The sequence below is a fragment of the Ornithorhynchus anatinus genome, chromosome 3 (genome assembly GCF_004115215.2).
Source record: "Ornithorhynchus anatinus isolate Pmale09 chromosome 3, mOrnAna1.pri.v4, whole genome shotgun sequence".
NCBI classification, from domain to species: Eukaryota; Metazoa; Chordata; class Mammalia; order Monotremata; family Ornithorhynchidae; genus Ornithorhynchus; species Ornithorhynchus anatinus.
The window spans coordinates 18063209-18085820 of NC_041730.1; the positions used below are offsets into that span (position 1 = coordinate 18063209).

Genomic DNA, 22612 nt, shown 5'->3' on the forward strand with positions numbered 1-22612 from the left:
TCCCAGATCCGTGCTCTATCCACTAAGTCACGCCGCTTCTCGGTAACAGGTAAGTCCTGGGAAACTTCAACGTGAAAAATAATAATTTTTCTTAACGCTCTCCTACAGAATGAAGTAGCTTTTTGGTGCAAATACAATTACTTTGAGCTGAATACCACTAAGTCCTCCAGGCCTGGCTTCATTCATTCATTCAATATTTACTGAGTGCTTACTGAGTGCAGAGCACTGCGCTAAGCACTTGGGAGAGTACAATATAACAATACACAGTCACATGCCCTGCCTACAGTGAGCTTACCGTTTAAATGGGGAGACAGACATTCATATAAGTTACTGATATAATAATAATAATAAGGGTATTTGTTAAGTGCTATGTACCAGCACTCTTCTAAGCACTGGGGCAGATACAAGGTTATCATGTTATCCCACGTGGGGCTCACAGTCTTAATCCCCATTTCACAGATGAGGTAACTGAGACAAAGAGAAGCGAAGTGACTTGTCCAAAGTCACACAGCTGACAAGTGGCCGAGCTGGGATTCTAACCCAAGACCTCTGACTCCCAAACCCGTGCTCTTTCTACTACGCCACGCTGCTTCTCTATTTGCATAAGTGCTTTGGGGCTGGGAGTGGGGGGATGAATAAAGGGAGCGAGTCAGGGTGATTGGGAGAAGAGGAAAGGGGGGCTTAGTCAGGGAAGGCCTCTTGGAGGAGATGTGCCTTCAGTAAGGTTTTGAATAGGGGGAGAATAATGATCTGGCTTCTCTCCTGGGTCTCGAATGTACTCCTAGAAATGGGGCAGGCTCATGGCCCAGTGCTCTGAGCTGGGGCCTTACCTACCTCCTCGTGGGGATGAGCAAGGTGGGAATATCCATCTCCCTCGTTGCCTGGACCGGGAGGAAACATCCAAAGCTGGGTTAGGGGTCGGCAGGGCTAAGCTTCCGGCACTCTGGATAGAGCGATCCTCTCCCCAGTCGGCTCCATGCCGCGGTTATGACCCTACTATTCTTCAGTGGGATGTTGGCTGAAGGATGAATTAGATTTTATCAGAAGATTCAATCTGGATTTCATCATCTCAACTTTACGCACACAGTCTCACATACCCCCAGCCCCAGAGAAGGCTAAATTGTCATCATCCTTTGCCATTCATTTACTTGTATTTATTGAGGGCTTACTGGATTAAGCACTTAGAGTACAATATCACAACATTCCCTGTCCACAGTGAGCTTTATTCTTTACTGGCGGAAGAGGACTGGGGAAGACTCGGGCTGGAAGGTTCCAGCAGCGCTTCCGGGGAGTCCTCCTCTCGCCTCCCCTCCTTCCCAGGAGGAGAGCTGGGAGCCCCACGCAGGGACCCTGGAGACCGAGCCGCTCTCCCCTAGCGGAGTCTCGGGACCGGGAGGGAATGGGCGACGCAGATGGCCACGAGTCGGAGATCTGCAGGACGTCATCGTGATCCCATCATGGAAGCGTTCACCGTATTGGAATAAATTGGTTCAGGAGGCACGGATGTAGAGGCAGCTGGAGGATTGCCAGCGTGAGCATTTGAAATAACCGTAGTCCCCTGAAAAGAGGAGGGAGCAATGTGATTTTCTCAGTGGCTTCCCTTGGGCCTGGGTGGAGTCAATGCAGCGGGGGCTGTGCCTGTGTCTTGTTAGCAGTTATAATAAAAATAGTAATTGTGGTACCTGTTATTAGCTTACTGTGTGCTAGGCACTGTACTAAGCACTATCGCAGATCCAAGATAATCAGGTCCCTGTTCCGCATGGAACTTTCACTTCTCTCTGCCTCAGTTACCCCGTAAAATGAGGACTAAGATTGTGATTCCCATGTGGGACAGGTACTGTGTCCAACCCAAATACCTTGTCTCTACCTCAATGCTTAGTACAGTGCCCGGCACATAGTAATAATAATAATAATAATAATGATGATGATGGCATTTGTTAAGCACTTACTATGGGCAAAGCACTCTAAGTGCTGGGGGGGCGGGGGGGGGGGGAGATACAAGGTGATCAGGTTGTCCCATGTGGAGCTCACCGTCTTAATCCCCATTTTACAGATGAGGGAACTGAAGTACAGAGAAGTGAAGTGACTTGCCCAAAGTCACACTGCTGCCAAGTGACAGAGCTGATATTAGAACCCATGACCTCTGACTCCCAAGCCTGGGCTCTTTCCACTGAACTACTCTGCTTACTTGACCAAGGTCACACAGCTGACAAGCAGTGGAGTGGGCATTAGAAGCCACAACCTCTGACTCCCAAGTCCGTGCTCTTTCGGCTAAACCACGCTGCTTCTCAAGTAAGGGCTTAACAAATACCACAGTTATTATTATTACTGTTTCAGGAGAAGGCAGGAAAATTTATTAAATTCCCATTTTAGAGATGAGGAAACCAAGGCCCGGGAAAGTAGAGTGACTTGCCTAAGGTCAGGCAGCCGGCAAATGGCAGAAAAGGGATTAGAAACCAGGTCCTCTGATTCCCAGGCCCGTGCTCTTTCCCTTAGGCCACACTGCCCCTCACATGAAGCATCGTTTTTGCTCCGTGCTCTGCAGGAAGAGGGGGGAGGGGGTTGTTGATGAGGGGAGCAGGGACCCTAGAGGAAGCGTGAGCAAGGCGGTGGCAGGGAGTAAATTGGGACCGACGGCCTCGGTCACTGCTCCATCAGCAGAGCCCTGCCCCGCTCTCTAGGAAAGAGCCCAAAGGGTCTGACCACTCTCTGATACCAGAGAGACGCTGAAAACTCACCCCATTCCTGTTCCAGGTACATGGCAGGAGTCCGAAATGGGAGGCTAAGCACGTGATTGCGAGTTCCAGGGCAGAGAAGAGCAGCAGGATTATTGATATTCCTCTCCCAGGAATCTAAAATTCAAAAGAGATAGCAACTCACCAAATCCCATAATCTTCTCTAGGGAAATATGTGGGATGCAGCAAATACACCCAGAACCCTGGATCCTTCGGGGGTGGACAGCATCCCGCCCCTCCCTCTCTTCAAATAATAATAAATAGTAATAATAATAATGGTATTCGTCAAGCACTTACTTTGTGCCAAGCACTGTTCTAAGCTTTGGGATAGATACAACTTTATCAGGTTGGACACACTCTCTGTCACGGTAGGTTGAGAGTAGGATTTGATCCCCATTTAACAGATGAGGAAACAATCACAGAGAAATTAAATGATTCACGCAAGGTCATACGGCAGAAAAACAAGAACACCCGACTCCCAGAACCTTTCAGTAAGTTATGACTTCATTAAATAGGGTTGGCTGACAGATGTTTGACAAGAACATTCATCTAATAGTGGTAATTATAATAATAATACGGTGTTTCTAAGCACTTACTATGTGCCAGGCTCTGTAATAAGCACTGAGGCGGAACAAGCAATTCGGGTTGGACACAATCCCTGTCCCATGTGGGGCTCTCACTCTATCCCCATTTTACAGATGAGGTAACTGAGGGGGAAGTGAAGTGATCCCAAAACCTTTCAATAAGTTATGACTTCCTTAAATAGGGTTGACCGACAGATGATCGACAAGAGCGGTCATTTAATAGTGGTAATAATAATAATATAGTATTTCTAAGCACTTACTCTGTGCCAGGTTCTCTACCAAACACTGGGATGGAACAAGCAATTCGTGCTGGACACGGTCCCTGTCCCATGTGGGGCTCACAATCTTAATCCCCATTTTACAGATGAGGTTACTGAGGGGAAGGGAAATGACCTGACCAAGGTTACACAGCACACGAGTGGTGGAGCTGGGATTAGGCTTCTGTCTCAGGCAAGTGCAGGGATATTGGCATAGGGCCAATTTGAAGGTGCAGAGAGTTTTGACAGCAAAACCCAACGTACTAGGTTGGAGGGTGAAGGATTTTTGGTTGCCTCAGTCAATGAAATGATCCCGGCATGACTTGATGCCTTATTGCTCCTCCCTCAGCCCCGATATAATAATAATAATAATAATAATAATGATGGTATTTGTTAAGCACTTACTATGTGCCAGGCACCGTACTAAGCACTGGGGTAGATACAAGGTAAATGGATCAGACACAGTCCATGTCTCATATAGGGCTCAGAGTCTTAATCCCCATTTTACAGATGAGGTAACTGAGGCCCAGAAAAGTGAAGTGACGTGCCCGTTGTCATACACAGACAAGTGGCAGAGCCAGGATTAGAACCCAGGCCCTTCTGACTCCCAGGCCTATGCTCTATCCACCAGGCCACGCTGCTTCTTCGGACCGGCTCAGGACCCTTGTAGAAACTTCATCCTATACGGGGGACTGAGCGCGATGTTGATGAAGTCACAGAGCGTCACTGTCTGCACCAGTTTTTCCATTCCTTAAATCGTATTTACTGAGCGCTTACAGTGTGCAGAGCACTGTAGTAAGCGCTTGGGAGAGTACAAAAACAGACACAATCCCCACCCACAAGTTTACATGTAAGGGTGACCTCCCCCAGCTCTGCCCGTTTCATGGAATTGTACATTCCAAGTGCTTAGAGAAGCAGCGTGGCTCAGTGGAAAGAGCACGGGCTTGGGAGTCAGAGGTCACGAGTTCGAATCCCAGCTCTGCCACTTGTCAGCTGTGTGACTGCGGGCAAGTCACTTCACTTCTCTGTGCCTGTTACCTCATCTGTAAAATGGGGATTAACTGTGAGCCTCACGTGGGACAAACTGATTACCCTGTATCTACCCCAGCGCTTAGAACAGTGCTCGGCACATAGTAAGCGCTTATCAAATACCAACATTATTATTAGTAGTAGTACAGTGCTCTGCACATAGTAAGCACTCAATACTATTGAATGAATGAATCCCTAAGGCCAAGTAAGCCCCCCTTTCCCTCAGCTCCCCCTCCTCTCAGCGTCACCCCGACTCGCTCCCTTTGCTCTACCCCTCTCTCCCCGCCCACAGCATTTGCGTTCATAAGTACATTTCTATAATTCTATCGATGCCTATTTACTTGTTTTGATGCGCATATATCTATAATTTATTTATAGAGATGTCTGTTCACTTGTTTTGATGTCTGTCTCCCCGCTTCCAGACCCTAAGCCCGGTGTGGGCAGGGACTGTCTCTCTTTATTGCTGAACTGGACTTTCCAAGCTCATAGTATAATGCTCTGCACATAGTAAGCGCTCAATAAATACACTTAAAGGAACGAAAGCTCTCCTTCATTTAAAGCTCGTGCAACGGTCTGACGCATTGCAGTCCGGGGACTTTCTGGTCACTCACCTTTCCCCAGGACACGGTGACCAGGTCGGAACCATTGGCAATCAGTTCTGCGGTGAAAAGAATGATACCGATCACCGTCACGATAGCACTGGTCACGTTCATCCCCACGCTCATGATCACCTGGCAGGGACATTAAAGGGAAAGTCAGCCACAGGAGAGGGGAAGCCGTTTGGATGATTCCGGCCCCAGCCTCGACCTAGAAACATCGCGTGCACTTTGCTCCCAGAACTAGACTTTTCCCCCTCTAGGCCGAAGCTTTCTGTGGGCAGGGAATGCGTCTACCAGCTCTGAGCAGCGGCATGGCCTAGTGGAAAGAGCACGGGTCCGGCCGTCGGAGGACCTGGGATCTAATTCCGGATCTTCCCCTTGTCTGCTGTGTGACCTTGGGCAAATCATTTAACCTGATGATCTTTTATTTTCCCCAGAATTTAGAGCAATGCTTGACATGCAGTGAGACCTTAACAAATACCAGCATGGTGTAGAGGTTAGAGCACAGGATTGGAGTCAGAAGGTCATGGGTTCACTCATTCATTCAATCAATAGTATTTATTGAGCGCTTACTATGTGCAGAGCACTGTACTAAGCGCTTGGAATGAACAAGTCGGCAACAGATAGAGACGGTCCCTGCCGTTTGACGGGCCTACGGTCTAATCGGGGGAGACGGACGGACGAGAACGATGGCAATAAATAGAGTCAAGGGGAAGAACATCTCGTAAAAACGATGGCAACTAAATAGAATCAGGGTGATGTACATCTCATTAAACAAAATAAACAAAATAGATGGGGTGGTAAAGATAAATACAGTCCAGTGCTGAGGGGGTGGGATGGGAGAGGGGGAGGAGGAGAGGGAAGGGGGGAGAAGAGGTTTGGCTGCAGAGAGGTGAAGCGGGGGTAGAGGGAGCTGAGGGAAAAAGGGGGGAGCTCAGTGTGGGAAGGCCTCTTGGAGGAGGTGAGTTTTAAGTAGGGGTTTGAAGAGGGGAAGAGAATCAGTTTGGCGGAGGTGAGGAGGGAGGGCGTTCCGGGGCTGCGGGAGGACGTGGCCCGGGGGTCGACGGCGGGACGGGCGAGACCGAGGGACGGCGAGGAGGTGGGCGGCGGAGGAGAGGAGCGTGCGGGGTGGGCGGTAGAAAGAGAGAAGGGAGGAGAGGTAGGAAGGGGCAAGGTGATGGAGAGCCTTGAAGCCTAGAGTGAGGAGTTTTTGGGTTCTAAACCCAGTTCTGCCACTTGTCTGCTATGTGGCCTTAGTCGAGTCACTTCACTTCTCTGTGCCTCACTTACCTCATCTGTAAAGTGGGGATTAAGACCGTGAGCCCCTCATGGGACGGGGCCTGTGTCCAACCCAATTTGCTTGTAGTTACCCCAGTGCAGCGTGGCTCAGTGGCAAGAGCCCGGGCTTGGGAGTCAGAGGTCATGGGTTCTAATCCCGGCTCCGCCGCTTGCCAGCTTTGTGACTTTGGGCAAGTCACTTCACTTCTCTGGGCCTCAGTTACCTCATTTGGAAAATGGGGATTAAAACTGTGAACCCCACAAGGGACAACCTGATCAACCCAGCGCTTAGAACAGTGCTTTGCACATACTAAGCACTTAACAAATACCACCCTTATTATTATTACAGTTTCCGACCCATAGCGACGCCATGGACACATCTTCCCCAGAACGCCCCGCTCTCCATCTGCAATCCTTCTGGTAGTGTATATTGTTCTCTCCAAAATATTTAGTAGTGTGGTCTGCACACAGTAAGCTCTCAATCAATATGATCGATTGATAGTTATGCTGGCTTCTATTTCTTTAGCAACTTTTGATGAACTCAAGAAATTAGGGTTGATTATTACTTTGGTGTTCGTTAAGTGCTTACTACGTATCAAGCACTGGGGTAGAAACAAGTCAGTCGAATCGCACACAGTCCCATATGGGTCTCACAGTTTAAGTAAGAGGGAGAGAAGGCATCGAATCCCTGCTTTACAGATGAGGAAATTGAAGCGCTCAGAGAAGTGAATCGACATGCCCAAGGTCACACAGCAGGCAAATGGCAGTCAGGATTAGAACCCAGCTCCTCTGACTTCTAGGCCCGTGCTCTTTCCTCTAGGCCTCGCTGCTCCTCATGCGGTTGTAATTGTGGCATTTGAGGTTCTATGTGCTAAACCCTGGAGAAGAGTCAAGGTTATGAAATTGGACAGCCTCCCATCCAAGAGGGCCTCACAATCTCCTCCCCATTTTATAGATGAGGAAACTGAGGTTTAGTAACTTGTTCAAGATCACACAGCTGGCCACCGGCAGAGCTGAGACAAGCACTGGGGTCATTAGACTTACAAACCCAAGCTCTGAATACCAGATCAAACAACTGACGTTCACCTCTGTTGGTTTCCAAGACCCTCGGGGGAGGTAAATTTTGGATGCAATGACCTGATTTCAACAACTGGATCTGTAGCCAACTAGTGTCTTTCTAGATAGGCATTTCTCCAGAGTTACTACTAACACCAGAGTGATTCTGGAGGCGATATAGTCAAACTTACCATATACGGTGTAACGTGCTTTACGATATGCACAGAGAGGGATCCTGAAATGATGAACTGGGGAGAGAGGAAGATAGCCATTTATAGAACGTAAAGGCAATTTTAGCAGACCTCACTCAATTGAAATTCTGCATTTACTTTCTGGCAGGAAACACGTCCACCAAGTCTATTACATTGTACCCTTCCAAGCGCTTAATACAGTGTTCTGCAAACAGTAGTCACCGTGGCTCAAGGGAAAAGAGTCTGGGTTTCGGAGTCAGAGGTCATGAGTTCGACTCCCGGCTCTGCCACTCGTCAGCTGTGTGACTGTGGGCAAGTCACTTAACTTCTCTGTGCCTCGGTTACCTCCTCTGGAAAATGGGGATTAACTGTGAGCCTCACGTGGGACAAGCCGATTACCCTGTATCTACCCCAGCGCTTAGAACAGTGCTCTGCACGTAGTAAGCGCTTAACAAATAGCAACATTATTATTATTAGTCTCTCAATAAATGCAATTGATTGATTATGCTCCCCGTGATCCTCTATAATGACATCTCCTCTTCATTTCACTGTTTGGTCCAGGAATTAATTTGAAAATTTCAGTGTAAAACCGTCAAGCAAGTTCACACCTAATGGATCCTCCCAGTTTAGGCCTTTTCCAATTCTCCAGTTTGCTCAGTCTTCCACTCTTCCCTCCCCATCCCAAGGAGCAGGAATGTGGGTAGCCAGGAAGGGAGGCAGTCGATCACCTTTCCTCCTACCTCACCTCGCTACTTTCCTACGACAATCCATCCCACACATTTCCCTCCTCTAATGCCAACCTTCTCACTGTACCTCGATCTCGTCCTTCTCACCCCCGACCTCTCGCCCCTGTTCTGCCTCTGGCCTAGGACGCCCTCCCTCCTCCTATCTGACAATTACTCTCTCTGCCTTCAAAGCCTCATTGAAGGCACATCTCCTCCCGAGGGCTCCCCTAAGCCCTTCTTTCCTCTTCTCCCACTCCCTTCTGCAACGCCGTGTCTTGCTCCCTTTATCCATCCTCCCGTCCAGCCCCACAGCACTTACGTACATAGTTATTTATATTAATGTCTGCCTTTTAATAATGTAAGCTCATTGTGGACAGAGAATGTGTATATTTATTGTAGTGTACTCTCCCACGTTCTTAGTGCAGGGTTCTGCACACAGGAAGCGCTCAATAAATACGACTGACAGATTGGCCGGATTCCCTTAGAGTCACGGCTCTGGCCCCTTTCCCGGCTGTTTCGAATAATCCTACCGGGTGGAGAATCAATCAATCCTATTTGGTGAGAGCTTACTGTGTGCAGAGCACTGTACTGAGTTGTTGGGAGAGTACAATATAACAGTCTAACAGTCACATTCCCTGCCCACGATAAGTTTAATGAAGCGGAGCAGGGAATCTGGGGCACGGTCTAAACCTCTGCCCCACCGTTCTGGGAAAAGCAGGCTCTCACCAGGGGCCTGGACATGAGGTCCTAATACTTTTGAGAGGAAGGGAACAAGGGTGCATCTCCCGGGTGTTTTGGGGATAGACCAGGGAGTCGAGCCCTGTGCTTAGAACAGTGTTTGGCACATAGTAAGCGCTTAACAAATTCCGTAATTATTATAGCACTCTGACAAAAACTGCAGAGCTCGGAAATGAAACATGAAGGGGCGGAGGAACAGACAGGGGCCCGGTCAGGCCTCACGGATACCCCTCAATCTCGAGTAGAGCTTTTTCCTTATCACACCTTTTGTGTCCACAGGTGGCCATTTTGCCAGTCACTTCCTGAAGAAGCTTTCAGGGACAGGTATTTGGCTGTCCTGCTGAAAATCGGACACGGGGTCTTCCGGCAGTCCAACAATCTGGGCGAGGAGATCTATGGAGGACATTCCCCCCTTTATTTCTGGGAGACCCATCCCTCATGTCCCCCTGAGGGGTGAAGTGGAGAATCAGGAGAGTTTGTTTCTTTATCTGGGAGCTATGTGATTTACTCTCCCATTCTTGTTCATTTCTAATACAAATACCAACATTATTATTTCTAATATTCTCTCAGCACTTCATAGTTCATTCTGCACGCTTGCAAATGGATAAAGATGGGTGACGATTTAATCAAGATAAGTAGCCTATATGGGTGCCTCCCCTGGGAGAAGGGTGGGCTGGAAACGCTTTCGCCTGTGGCCTGCAAACTCTGTCCTCAGTCAGAGGCTACTTGGAAAGGTTCGTTTTAAATATTAGAAATGTGATTTCCTTACCGAGATGCCTCCCCAGAATGGATAGCCTCCTCGAAAAGAGAGGGAGTCATAGCCTCCAGGTGTCATTTTCCCCAGGATGAATCCCAGGGCGATGTGGATCAGGCCAATCATGATCTGGACGCTCTGTCAGAGAACAACAGAATGGGTCAAGGTGGCTGGGAAGCAGCGTAGCCTAGTGGAAAGAGCATGGGCTTGGGAGTCAGAGGACCAGGGTTCTAATTCCAGCTCCACCACTCATCTGCCGTGGGACCTTGGGCGAGTCACTTCATTTCTCTGGGGCTCAAGTTTCCTCATTGGTAGAATGGGAATTATTCTCACTCCAGTTTAGATTGTGAGCGCCACATGGATCAAGGACAGTGTCTGACCTGATTACCTTGTACCCCAGCGCTTAGTACTATGCGTGATACACGGTAAGTACCGAATGAGTGCCCCCCAAAACAACCCAGAGAAACAGTAGCTCTCTTTGGAGTTATGTTTCCGTGCAAAGGACTGCATGACAAAGGTGTAAGAAAACAACCACAAATCATCCTTCTGTTCATGTTTTTAACATATCTACCCTACACCATTTCCTGAACCTGAAGCGGTAGTAATTGAGAAGCATCAAGAAGCAGCGTGGCTCAGTGGAAAGAGCACGGGCTTGGGAGTCAGAGGTCAAGAGTTCTAATTCCAGTTCCGCAGCTTGTCAGCTATGTGACTTTGGGCAAATCACTTCACTGTGCCTCAGTTACCTCATCTGTAAAATAGGGATTAAGACTGTGAACCCCATGTGGGACAACCTGATCACCTTGTATCCTCCCCAGTGCTTAGAACAGTTCTCTGCACATAGTAAGCACTGAACAAATGCCATTATTATTATTATTAAGTACGGACCTGGGAGTCAGGACCTGGGTTCTAAGCCAGGCTCCGCCACCTGTCTGTTGTGTGACCTTGGGCAAGTCACTTCACTTTTTTGGGTCTCAGTTAACTCATCTGCAAAATGGGTGTAAGACTGTGAGCCCATATGGGAAAGGGATGGTGTCCAACCAGATTACTTCATATCTACTTCAGCGCTTAGAACAGAGCTTGATACATAGTAAGTGCTTAACAAATGTCATTATTATTAGTAGTAGTAATAATTGTACAGTGCTCTGCCCACAGGAGGTGCTTAATCAACACAATTGATGGTTAATGCTATCGACTAAGTACCTATTGAGCACAGAGTAGTGCACTAGATGTCTCAGAAAATATATCAGAAGGACAAGACACATTCCCTGCCCACAGGGAACTTACACTCTACTTGGAGAGACCAGAGAAAAATATATACAAGCCCCGGAATGCAAATAAATAAATGGACTATTGACTACATTGGATACTCACTTCAGCCCCTCCATACTTATGTAATTATTCCTATACTTTAATATTTCCCCTATCCCTAATCTACTTTGATATCTTGTCTCCCGGTAGACTGAAAGCTTTTCTCGGGAAGGGATTACATCTACCAATTCTGTTGTTTTGTACTCTCAAATACTAATTGGTCTTTATCTTAATTCATTCATATTTATTAAGCACTTAAGCACTTACGGTGTGCAGAGCGCTTGGAAAGTACCTTAATGCATTAGAATTATGGTACAATGAGTTACACCATTCTCTAAAGTATATGGGAAAAAAATTGAAAAATTGAGAATGAACTGAAGAGATTGGGTGGGGAAGGGGAATCTTCCTTTCATATTTAAGGCCTCCAAGAGATTAGTGTTAGTAATAAAAGTATTTATTGTTCCCACCGGGTGTAAAACACTGCACGAAGCCCTAGGGAAAGGGCAATAGAAGCAGGAGCTTTCACGCTTACTGTGAAGACAGTCCTAAAAGTATTTACAAATGAAGCAATCAGAATAAATACATTGCACAATCAATTACATATACATGAGTGCTGAGGTGGGTGTGTGTGTGTGTGGGGGGGGGGGTATGTGTTGGTGGAGGGAAAGCACAAATAAATGTTTAAGTACAAGTGGGAAGCAGCATGATTTAGTGGATAGAATATGGTCCTGAGAGTCAGGAGGACCTGGGTTCTAATCCCCGCTCCTCCACTTTGCCTTGTGACCTTGGACAAGTCAGTTCACTTTTTCTGTGCTAAATTACCTCATCTGTGAAATGGGGATTAAGATTGTCAGCCCCATGTGGGATATGAACTGTGTTCAACCTGATTATCTTGCTTCTATTACAGTGCTTAGTATTATACCTGGCACAAATGCCATTAAAAAAAAATTCTCCAGTTCTCTTTTCATTATGCATCTAAAAGTGATGGATTCTGTTAGAGATGAAGTCATGGGACAATTTCTTTAGTTTTATCCCAGTCTCAGTAATGACCCTACTATTCACCCTTCAAGCCTTCTTTTCTCTCCTATCTTTCACTTGGAAAACAGGATTTTGCCCTCTCTTACCCAAGGACTACCCCCAGTTTTTACTTTCAGGTTTAACCTCCAAAACCTGAACAATAAAATTTTGGTTAAGTTTTTCTTAAACTTCTTCACTTTCGAAATGGACTTAACTCGATCTTCTCTAGACTGTAAGATCGTAGGGGTGCCGGGAATGTGTCTGTTATACTGTATTCTCCAAAAGTACTTATTACAGTGCCCTGCACACTTACAAATACAATTGGCTGACTTCAAATTCAACCTCTTTCTGCCTAGATTAATAGCAGCAATAAACTTGGGGGCTTTTGAAAAGAGAAGTGACCCGTACTGAATTTTGCAGTGTCCCAACTGCAGCATTTAATTATACTTCAGTATATCATACATTATTTTTCTGGGAGATTTTCTTTCTTCCCATTTTGAAAACCTGGAATTGCTTAGGGGAACTGGCACTTATCCTTAGTGTGAATGGCACCATGAGTTTTCATCTCAAAACAAACCGACAAACTAAAAAAACTACGTTAGTGTATTGCAATGACACTGGAATCCAGTGCCCAGGAATGTCAACTTTTCATTTTGACCATGGGAGAAGAAGTAGGGGCTGGGATTTTAAAGGAGATGAGAACAGAGAGGAGATGAGCTTCAAAGAGCTAGTAGCCACTAATAGTAATGGTATTAGTTAAGTGCTTATTAGGTGCCAAGCACTCTTCTAAGTAGTGGGGGAGATACACACTAATCAGATTGTCCCATATGGAGCTAACAATCTTAATCCCCATTTTACAGATGAGGTAACTGAGACACAGAGAAGTGAAGTGACTTGCCCAAAGTCACACAGCTGATAATTGAGCAGGGATTGGAACCCACGACCTCCGACTCTTAAGCCCCTGCTCTTTCCACTAAGCCACGTTGCTTCTAGCTAGTGGTTTAGGGGATAGAGTGCGGGCCTGGGAGTTAGGTCATGGCTTTTAATCCCAGCTCCACCACATGTCTGCTGTGTGACTTTGGGCATATCACTTCACTTCTCTGGGCCTCAATTACCTCATCTGTAAAATGGGGAATAAGAGTGTGAGCCCAATGTGGGACAGGCACTGTGTCCAATCATCTGTAAAATGGGGAATAACAGTGTGAGCTCTATGTGGGACAGGCACTGTGTCCAACCTAACTTGTAGCTATCCCAGCGCTTAGGACAGGGCTTGGCCCATAATAAACACTTAAGTACAATTATTAATATTATTATTATTCAGTCCTGATTGGACATTCTCAGACTTTTTCAGTCATCTGGGATAAGGAAGTCTGGGCATCAAAAAGCTGTGGGATGATTGTCCCCGTTGCTCTCATGAAACGGTCACCTAGGCAGATGCCCTAAATTCAGCAATGTTGCTGCCTGTGCCACCAGGGGGTTGGTACGGCCAGTGTTCCCGCTAATCTAGCTACCATTTGAAAAGAATTCGACTCCTGAAGGCACCCTTGGCATACAGAGGTCCTTGTATGTTAAAAAAAAAAAAAAAAGAAGACAGGAAATTGATCCAGATTTATATAAAACACAATAATTGTCCCCATATTACTTTTTAATCTATATCTTATTTAACTAAAACAATGTCACAATATCCTCTTTTCCACATTTAGACCTTCCTGATTCCAAAATGCCCAGGACTAGGTATATTTTTCAGGGACTCTAGCTTGTAAACTGTGGGCAGAGAATATGTATCAACTTGTACTCTCGGGGAATGGTAATTATTGAAGGCTTACTGTGCTCAGAGAACTGTACTAAGTGATTGGGAGAGTACAATGTAACAGAGTCGGTAGAAACATCCCCTCCCGCGACAAGCTTAAAACTGCTTAGTACAGAGCTCTGCATGCAGTAAGTGCTCAATAATTACCATTGCTCGATATCCCTTAGAGCAATGTTTTATGTAATCGCTACTCTTAATGAAACAGTAATGGTTGGGATTTGCAAATTATAACTAATATTTCAGGCATACGTATGTGTATATATGGTATTTGTTAAGCACTTACTATGTGCCAGACACTGTACGAAGAGCTGGGAGTAGATGCAAGCTAATGAGGAAGACATAGTCCATGCCCCACATAGGGCTCACAGTCTTAATCCTCATTTTACAAGATGAGAGGACAGGCCCAGAAAAGGGAAGTGACTTGCTCAAGGTCACACAGCAGACAAGCAGATGGAGTAGGGATTAGTACCCAGGTCCTTCTGACCCCAAGACCCGGGCTCTTCCCACGAGGCCACACTGCTTCTCAATGTAGGGAACACACACATTATGGAAAAACTAAATGCATTTAGGGACGGGGGCTCAAAGGACAGAGAGACTTACCCCCATCACCTGGTTGTGTTCTTCCAAAAACCTGGGCAGCAGGTTCGTGCTCATCAGCTTCTCAGGCCATCGGGGCTCCGGTTCCGGCTCCGGGGGCAGGTTACGGAAGATCATCGGAGACTCCACCCGGTGCTGACTGAGGCCACCCTTGGGAGCCGCTCCAAACCCCGCACTGCTTGCAGGCCCTGATGCCATGAGTGCCTCCACTTTACTGGAAAGTACGTGATTTATAAAGGTCAACTGGTATAGGGAATGTTTAATTCAGAAGCTCCCAGGTCCCATTTTTAAGCAAATAGGATAAAGCCCGGACCTGAGGGTCAGAAATACCTGAGTTCTAATCTTGACTCTGCCACATATCTGCTGTGTGACCCTGGGCAAGTCACTTAACTTCTTGGGCCTCAGTTTCCTCATCTTTAAAATGTAAAGAGCGTGAGCCCCATGCGGGACAGGGACTGTATCCAACCTTATTATCCTCTACCCCAGCACTTCCAACACAGCTTTGCACATAGTAAGCACTTAACAAGTACCGTTATTATTATTAAATGCCTAACATCTTTTCCAGAGATTCCTCCAAAGAAGATGAGACGGGGACCAAATCTGGTATTTGTTAGCTCATTGTGGGTAGAGATGTCAATCAACCCTGGTGTATTTGAACTCTCCCAAGTGCTTAGTACAGTGGTCTGCATGCAGAAAGCGCTCAATAAATACCATCGACTAATTTGACACAGAAGCTGGCAGAAGTTTTAGGGAGAGTAAGCCCATTCATAGCCATCATTTGGGGGTAACAGAAGGGGGTAGTTCCGGGATTTGTAAGCCCATAAAACACTTCCTCACCTGACACAGAACAGTGCTTGGCACATAGTAAACACTTAAATACTATCATTATTATTATTACCACTGCACATAAGAAGAGGCCATGCCCCTTAGAGGGGAAAAGCTCAACATCCTAGAAAGCAGCCATTCAAGGGCCAAGAGCTAAGTAAGACAAACCCCCAAATGCATAGCGTTATTCTGTGGGAAATCGGTTTAAGAGATCATTCAGTCCTAGGTTCCCCTGAACATAAAGGAACAAGCTTTGGAAAGGGAATCTAGGATGCTGGGGGTTCATGCTGCATGACAGTATCCTGGGGGACAAACCTGGGATGGGAGAGATCCAGGGGAGGGTGAGAGGGAAGTTGCCCGCAGCCCAGATCCTGGAATCTTGTTCTAGGGACCCTATGCCACTGGGTGGTACCATACTGTGTGAGACCTTGGATAGGTCATTTAACTTTAATAATGTTGGTATTTGTTAAGCGCTTACTATGTGCAGAGCACCGTTCTGAGCGCTGGGGTAGGTACAGGGTAATCAGGTTGTCCCACGTGAGGCTCACAGTTAATCCCCATTTTACAGACGAGGTAACCGAGGCCCCGAAAAGTTAAGTGATTTGCCCACAGTCACACAGCTGACAAGTAGCAGAACTGGGATTCGAACCCATGGCCTCTGACTCCAAAGCCTGGGCTCTTTCCACTAAGCCATGCTACTTTCCCAGACTTGTTTCCTCATTTGTAAAATGGGGGTAAAATGCTGCTTTTCCTTCAGAGTGGGAGTGCTGTATGAGACAAGAGCTGTGACCGATCTGATTATTTTTAATCTATCCAAGGTTTAGGTTAATGCTTGGCACATAGTAAGCACTTATCAAAAACTTCAAGGCTCAGCTAAGGATGGGGCAAAGGTGAGCCTGGCAGCTGGGTTTTCAGCATTTCGTGGTTTTCCTCAACACAGCGGCCTGGGGTGGCAGCTAGAGCACCCAGGAGACCCTTCTGCTCTCTGACTCTGGAAAGTCGGCATCCTGTTTCCAAAATATATAAAGATGCTGGGCTCCACATCTCCAGAGCCTCATTGCTTGTCCAGGATAATAATAATAATAATGATTATGGGATTTGTTAAGCCCTTAATATGTGTCAAGCATTGTTCTAAGTGCTGGGGTAGATATACGGTAATCAGGTTGTTCCACGTGGGGCTCCCAGTTTTAATCCCCACTTTACCGATGGGGTAACTGAGGCTCAGAGAAGTAAAGTGACTTGGCCTAGGTCACACAGCTGACTAGTGGCGGAGACAGGATTAGAACCCACAACCTCTGACTCCCAAGGCCGTGCTCTTTCCACCTAATCCGCGCTGCTTCTCTAAACTTTCCTAACTCGCCTAGGTGATAAAACGAATTTCTGAGCTTTCCCTGCAGATTCTAGTTTGGTTCAACCAAGTCCCTTGGCTTCCCCTATTGCTAGCCGTGAGTCCCCGACAAATAGGTTTTGCACTACAACCTTGAGCCGATCGAGGAAGTAATCCCAAGTAGTGTAACTCTTCCAGGTCAGAGAGGTGAAGCAATCTGTGGCGATCCAAACCCTATGAAAAAGAAACTGAACTTTTAGAGGGAGGGAGGAGGAAATCAGTCAACGGAGGTCAGTGACAACTGAGAAAACACGACCCTGCCGGTGATTCTCTCTTCTCCCCTCCAGCTCCCAGACCTTGAATGCAGGGTGTGAATACTACATTTGTCAGGTCCTGGTGGCTCTGAGCTTTGGGGAGCGATCCTGGCCGTTTCTAGCTTTGGAACGTTTTTATTTTAGAATTTTCATGTGTTGCCTTGGCAAGGTAGTTTTGTGGTTCAGATGTCAGAGTTCCCTTTGATTTACCGTTTTATTTAACTCAGTTCAATCTGAATTACACACACCATTGACTTACATTTTCAGTAGCTCAGTACAGGAAGGTAGGCTCTGTGTGTGTGTGTGTGTGTGTGTGTATCTAATTGAGAAAAGAAACACCCTATGAGGGAAAAGGAAACCTGGGCATTAAGGGATAATTACCAGGTTTTTGTTTCCCCAGTTGTAAATTATGATTCATTCCTAAATCACCCTTTCCCTGTCCCTTCTAGAGAAAAATTACTATTCCTGTCAGTGGACAGTTACCAAGATTTATAATGCTTTCTATGAGATTCCATCTTCCATTCCCCTTTTTGACTGCTCACTCCTTGAACCACCATTCTTCTGAAACCAAAATTTCAGCCCCATAGGGTTCTGTGACGTGAGGGTTTTTTAAATTAGGAAGAAATAGTGCCCCTGGAAAATATTTCAGAATAGGACTTTTCAAAGCAGACTATACAGAAAGTGTCTTGCTTCCGGCTATGACAGGCCTATTACTCTTTAGACAGCCAAACACAAAGCAATCCCACTAAATGCCCTTCTGGTGACATCCTGACACTTGATCTGATTCCCGTCCACCAGAAAAAGGCGATGCTCCCATTGAATCATTCATCAAATCAGAATTTCTTTTTAAACCAGACTTACCGCGGGCTCCTGGCTGTGTCAGGACCTTTCCACCCTCTTCGCTCTCGGTCTTTATCTCAGCCACTGACAAAGGTTTATTGATGCTAAACGTCTTATATCCAAATTGCCTCCACTAACTTCCGGGCTCTGTTTAGTTCCAAGGTCCGTTTTCCTTTGTTACCTGCAAGCAGCACCTTTCTGCTCCCAGTAAACCAAGCCTCTTTTTCCTTCCCTCATTTGAGTAAGTGCCAAAGGGCAGTCAGGTGTTGCCCATTTCCCACAGAGGAAAGCGACAATAAATGGCAACAATCTGCCATCCTGCAGAGGCTTCCTAAGATTGGTTGGCTACCACCTGATGGTCCTAGAGGAGCTAAATGAAGGTCAATCTGTGTGATTCCTAGAATCCATCTAATGTGTGCAGAGTGCAATACTAAGTGTTTGGGAGTATGCAATCCAACAGGGTTGGTTGGTAGACATGTTCCCTGCCCCCAAGTAGTTTATAGTCTAGAGGGGGAGAAGGGGCAGCTTATTCAGTGGGCGTGCTCAACTCAGACTTGTACTAATTCAGCGCTAAGAGAAGCAGCATGGTGTAGTGGAGAGATCACAGACCTGGGAGTCAGAAGATCATGGGTTCTAATCACAACTCTGCCATTTGTCGGCTGCGTGACCTCGGGCAAGCAACTTTACTTCTCTGTGCCTCGGTTATCTCATCTGTAAAATGGGAGTTGAGACTGCGAGCCCTACGTGGGACAGAGTCTGTGTCCAATCTGATTTGTCTTTATCCACCCCAGTGCTTAGAACAGTGCCTGGCACATATTAAGCATTTAACAAATACCATAGTAATTATTATTATATTTATCTCTCCTCCTAGATGGTAAACTAACTGTGGGCAAGGATTGGCTCGGCTCCCTCTGTTCCGTTGCACCCGCCCATGTGCTTAGTAAAATGCTCTGCACACAGTAAGCATTCAATAAATTCCACTGATTAATACAGCCACATATGATTATGCAAGAGCTAATTATAATGATAATAATTTGTGGGGCTATTTTAAGTGCTTACTATGTGCCAAGCTCAGTACTAAGCACTATGTTAGGTAATCAAGTCCCACATGAGGCTCCCAGTCAAAGCAGGAGGGAGAACAGGTGTTGAATACTCATTTTGCAAATGAGGGAACTGAAGCACAGAGAAGTTGAGTGACTTGCCCAAGGTTACACAGCAGGGAAGTGGCAGTCAGGATTAGAATCCAGGTCCTGTGACTCCCAGGCCCGTGTTTTTTCCTTTAGGCTGCAGGTACTGGACCATTTCTCCTCTTGAGATCATGGCATGCTTTTTCCTTAGTAGATTTGCTACCTCTAAATACTGCTGTTTTTCTTTCTGTTTTACCTCAGTGCCTCTGCCTCCACACCCAAATCCACACCCACGATTGCAATAAAAAGCACTTCCCAGGTTCCATTGTATTTACCTTGCAGTAGTTTCTCAGGGAATTTGGAATTGATTTCAGCCATCCCATTCACCTTTAAAGAATTCCTGGGAGGAAGTGAGATTTAGGAGCTGTTTTCGACCAGCCAATGGTATTTACTGAGTGCTTTTTGAGAAGCAGCTTGGCCTAGTGAAAAGAGCCATTAACAAATGCCACAGTGATTACTAGTTGTCAGTCATTCATTCAATAGTATTTACTGAGCGCTTACTATGTGCAGAGCACTGTACTAAGAACTTGGAATGTACAATTCGGCCCCAGATAGAGACAATCCCTGCCCGATGACGGGCTCACCGTCTAATCGGGGGAGACAGGTGGCAGAGCAAAACAGAACGAAACAGAAACAAGACAAGGTTGTCACCATAAATAGAATCAAGGGGATGTACACCTCATTAACAAAATAAATAGGGTACTAAAAATATGTACAAATGAGCAATATATACAAATGAGCACCGTGCTGAGGGGAAGGAGGGGGGGGAGGAGCAGAGGGAAAAGGGGGTTAGCTGAGGGAGGGGGAAGGGGAAGGAGCAGAGGGTGCAGAGGAAAGAGGGGGTAGCTCAGTCTGGGATTTGTGTGCAGGGCACGTCATTAAGAGCTTGGGAGAGTTGAGTTCAACAGAGTTGGCCAACACATTCTCTCCCATAAGGAGTTTACAGTCTATATTTTCCATAGCACCCAATGAAAAGGAACGGGCGAAGCAGTGTAGCCTAGCGGAAAGAGTACGGCCCTAGGAGTCAGGGGATCCGGGTTTTAATCCCGGTTTCGCCAGGTATCTGCTGTACAACCTTGGGCAAGTCTTTTAACTTGTTCGTACCTCAGTTCCCACATTTGCAAAATGGGGATTGAATAGCTGTTCTTCCTATTTAGACTGTGAGTCCCACGTGGGACCCGATTACCTTGTCTCTTCCCCAGCACTTAGTAAAATGCTCGGCACACAGGAAGAACTTAACAGATATTACTACTATTATTATAACAAAAATTACTATTATCGTTATTATTATCCAATCTCTACCCAATCTCTTCTCGCTGCTGCTGCAACTCTCTTTGAAAAGCAAAAGCGGGTCTGAGGAAACGTCCCACTCCTCAGATCAGTTTACTCTCAATGAACCCTGCGGGTTTCTTCCCGTGTGGGGGACTCCTTAAATCCTCTATAAGTCCATTGTCCAGGAGGGGGCCGCATACACCCAGAAAAGTTTCTAAAAAAACACTTTCTCTCCATCTGAAACCTCAAATAACCCACACTGAAAATTCCCCGCAGGCCAGAACGACATAGTGACTTTGTTCAAGGCCTCCTCACCCACTTTTGGTAAAAAATGCAAAGGAAAGGGGAGTGAGGGGTCGGGATGCTAAGGATTCCCAGCTGGCGATAAGAGAGCAAGGGAGAGGGGAGTGAGATGGATGGGACGCTGAGCGCTCTGAGCTGCTGACGAAGTTCTGGGGTGACCAGTGGAGTTTACCTTTCCGAAGTTGCCCATCCCGCTTCCTCGAAGAAAATGCAACTCTATGGACAATGATCCCGCTATTTGGCAAATCCCTAAAAGTCTGGCAGCTGTGAGGCTGGAAGCTTTTTTCTTGGGGTGGGTATTACTTTAGCCGGGTGCAGACTTCTCATATGCCCACGTTGAACCGCCTCTACTCTAAAGTGGGTGTTTAATGTGGAATTACATATGTATCTTTAAATTCTATTTTATAAATTATTTATTTATATTAATATCTGTCCCCCCCTTCTAGGCTGTAAGCTCCTTGCGTTCAGGGAATGTGTTTGCCTACTCTAATGCATCGTACCCAACCAATCCCTTAATGCAGTGCTCTGCAAGTATATAAGCATTCAATAAATACCATTGATTGAGCTGATTGATTGATTAATAAAGCTAGAATGTTTCTTCTGACTCACCAGCCAAAGAGAACGTTACTTCCCTGCTCGTGAAATGCCTCCTCACCCACTTCTGGTAAAAATGCAAAGAAAAGGGGAGTGAGGGGGTCTGGATGCTAAGGGTTCCGAACTGGTGATGAGAGCAAGGGAGAGGGGAGTGAGATGGATGTGAGGAAAATTGTGCTTCCTGACACAGCCCTTTCAAATACTTTTTTTAATAAAATCTGCACAGTGATAACAATGAAAAGGGGATATTATCACTACTACAAGATAGGAAATTACTACTACAAGCAAGGACTGTTCTAAGCCCTGGGATAGATACAAGATAATCTAGACTGTAAACTCGTTGTGGGCACCAGATGGATCTGTTTACTGTTGTATTGGACTCTCTCAAGTGTTTAGTAGAGTGTTCTGCACACAGTAAGCACTCAACAAATATGATTGAATGAATGTGTCTTGTTGCCTCATGCTGCCCAGTTGTCACCGACCCATAGCGACGCCATGGACACGTCTGCCAGAATGTCCCACCTCTATCTGCAGTCATCCTGGTAGGGAATCCATAGATTTTTCTTGGTAAAAATACAGAAGTGGTTTACCACCGCCTCCTTCCACGCAATAAATTCGAGTCTCTGCCCTCGATTCTCTCCTACGCTGCTGCTGCCCAGCACGGGTGAGTTTTGATTTGAAGCAGATTCCCTTCTACTCGCTAGCCACTGCCCAAGTCAGGAATAGAACGGATATGCCTCTGCTTGACTCTGCCTCCGTAGATGAGACTGGTAGAGACTCCAGACAACTCTCCAGTTGTCACCTTGAGAGGGGATGAATGTATCTACCAACTCTGTTATATCATACTCCCCCAAGCACTTAGTACGGTGTTCTGCACACAGTAAGTGCCTAATAAATGCGATTCGATTGCTTGATAATTGATGTCGCATATGTGGCTCGGAGTCTGGGTGGGAGGAGGAAGAGGTGTTTAATTTTCATTTTACAGATGAGGCAACTGAGGCAAAGAAAACTAAAGTGACTGGCCCAGGGTCACACATCAGGCAAATGGCAAAGATGGAATTAGGACCCGGGTCCTCTGACTCCCGGGCCTGTGTTCTTTCCACTAGGCCATTCTGCTTTTCACCACCTCAATTTCTGATCTGCATCCATCAGGTACAACCACTGATTGATCTGATCGATTGATTAATTAAGCCAGAATGTTTAGGGCTTCTAAAGAAGACATCTTCTGACTCACCCCCCCAGAGATAACGTAGCTTCCCTGCTCGTGTAATG

The 22612-nt window shown here is 46.3% G+C and overlaps 1 protein-coding gene across 1 annotated transcript; it reads right to left on the reverse strand.

Moving 5' to 3' along the window:
* Nucleotides 1-1012: 1012 nt before the first annotated feature.
* LOC114810282 (membrane-spanning 4-domains subfamily A member 8-like) lies at nucleotides 1013-18231 on the reverse strand. Its single transcript, XM_029061440.2, has 8 exons — nucleotides 18006-18231; nucleotides 16983-17064; nucleotides 14682-14892; nucleotides 9962-10084; nucleotides 7730-7786; nucleotides 5217-5336; nucleotides 2739-2852; nucleotides 1013-1558 (listed from the first exon to the last, which is right to left on the reverse strand). The coding sequence occupies exons 3-8, from the start codon at nucleotides 14874-14876 to the stop codon at nucleotides 1442-1444; spliced, it is 726 nt and encodes a 241-aa protein (XP_028917273.1). The 5' UTR covers nucleotides 14877-14892; nucleotides 16983-17064; nucleotides 18006-18231; the 3' UTR covers nucleotides 1013-1441.
* Between the last annotated feature and the right edge of the window lie 4381 nt (nucleotides 18232-22612).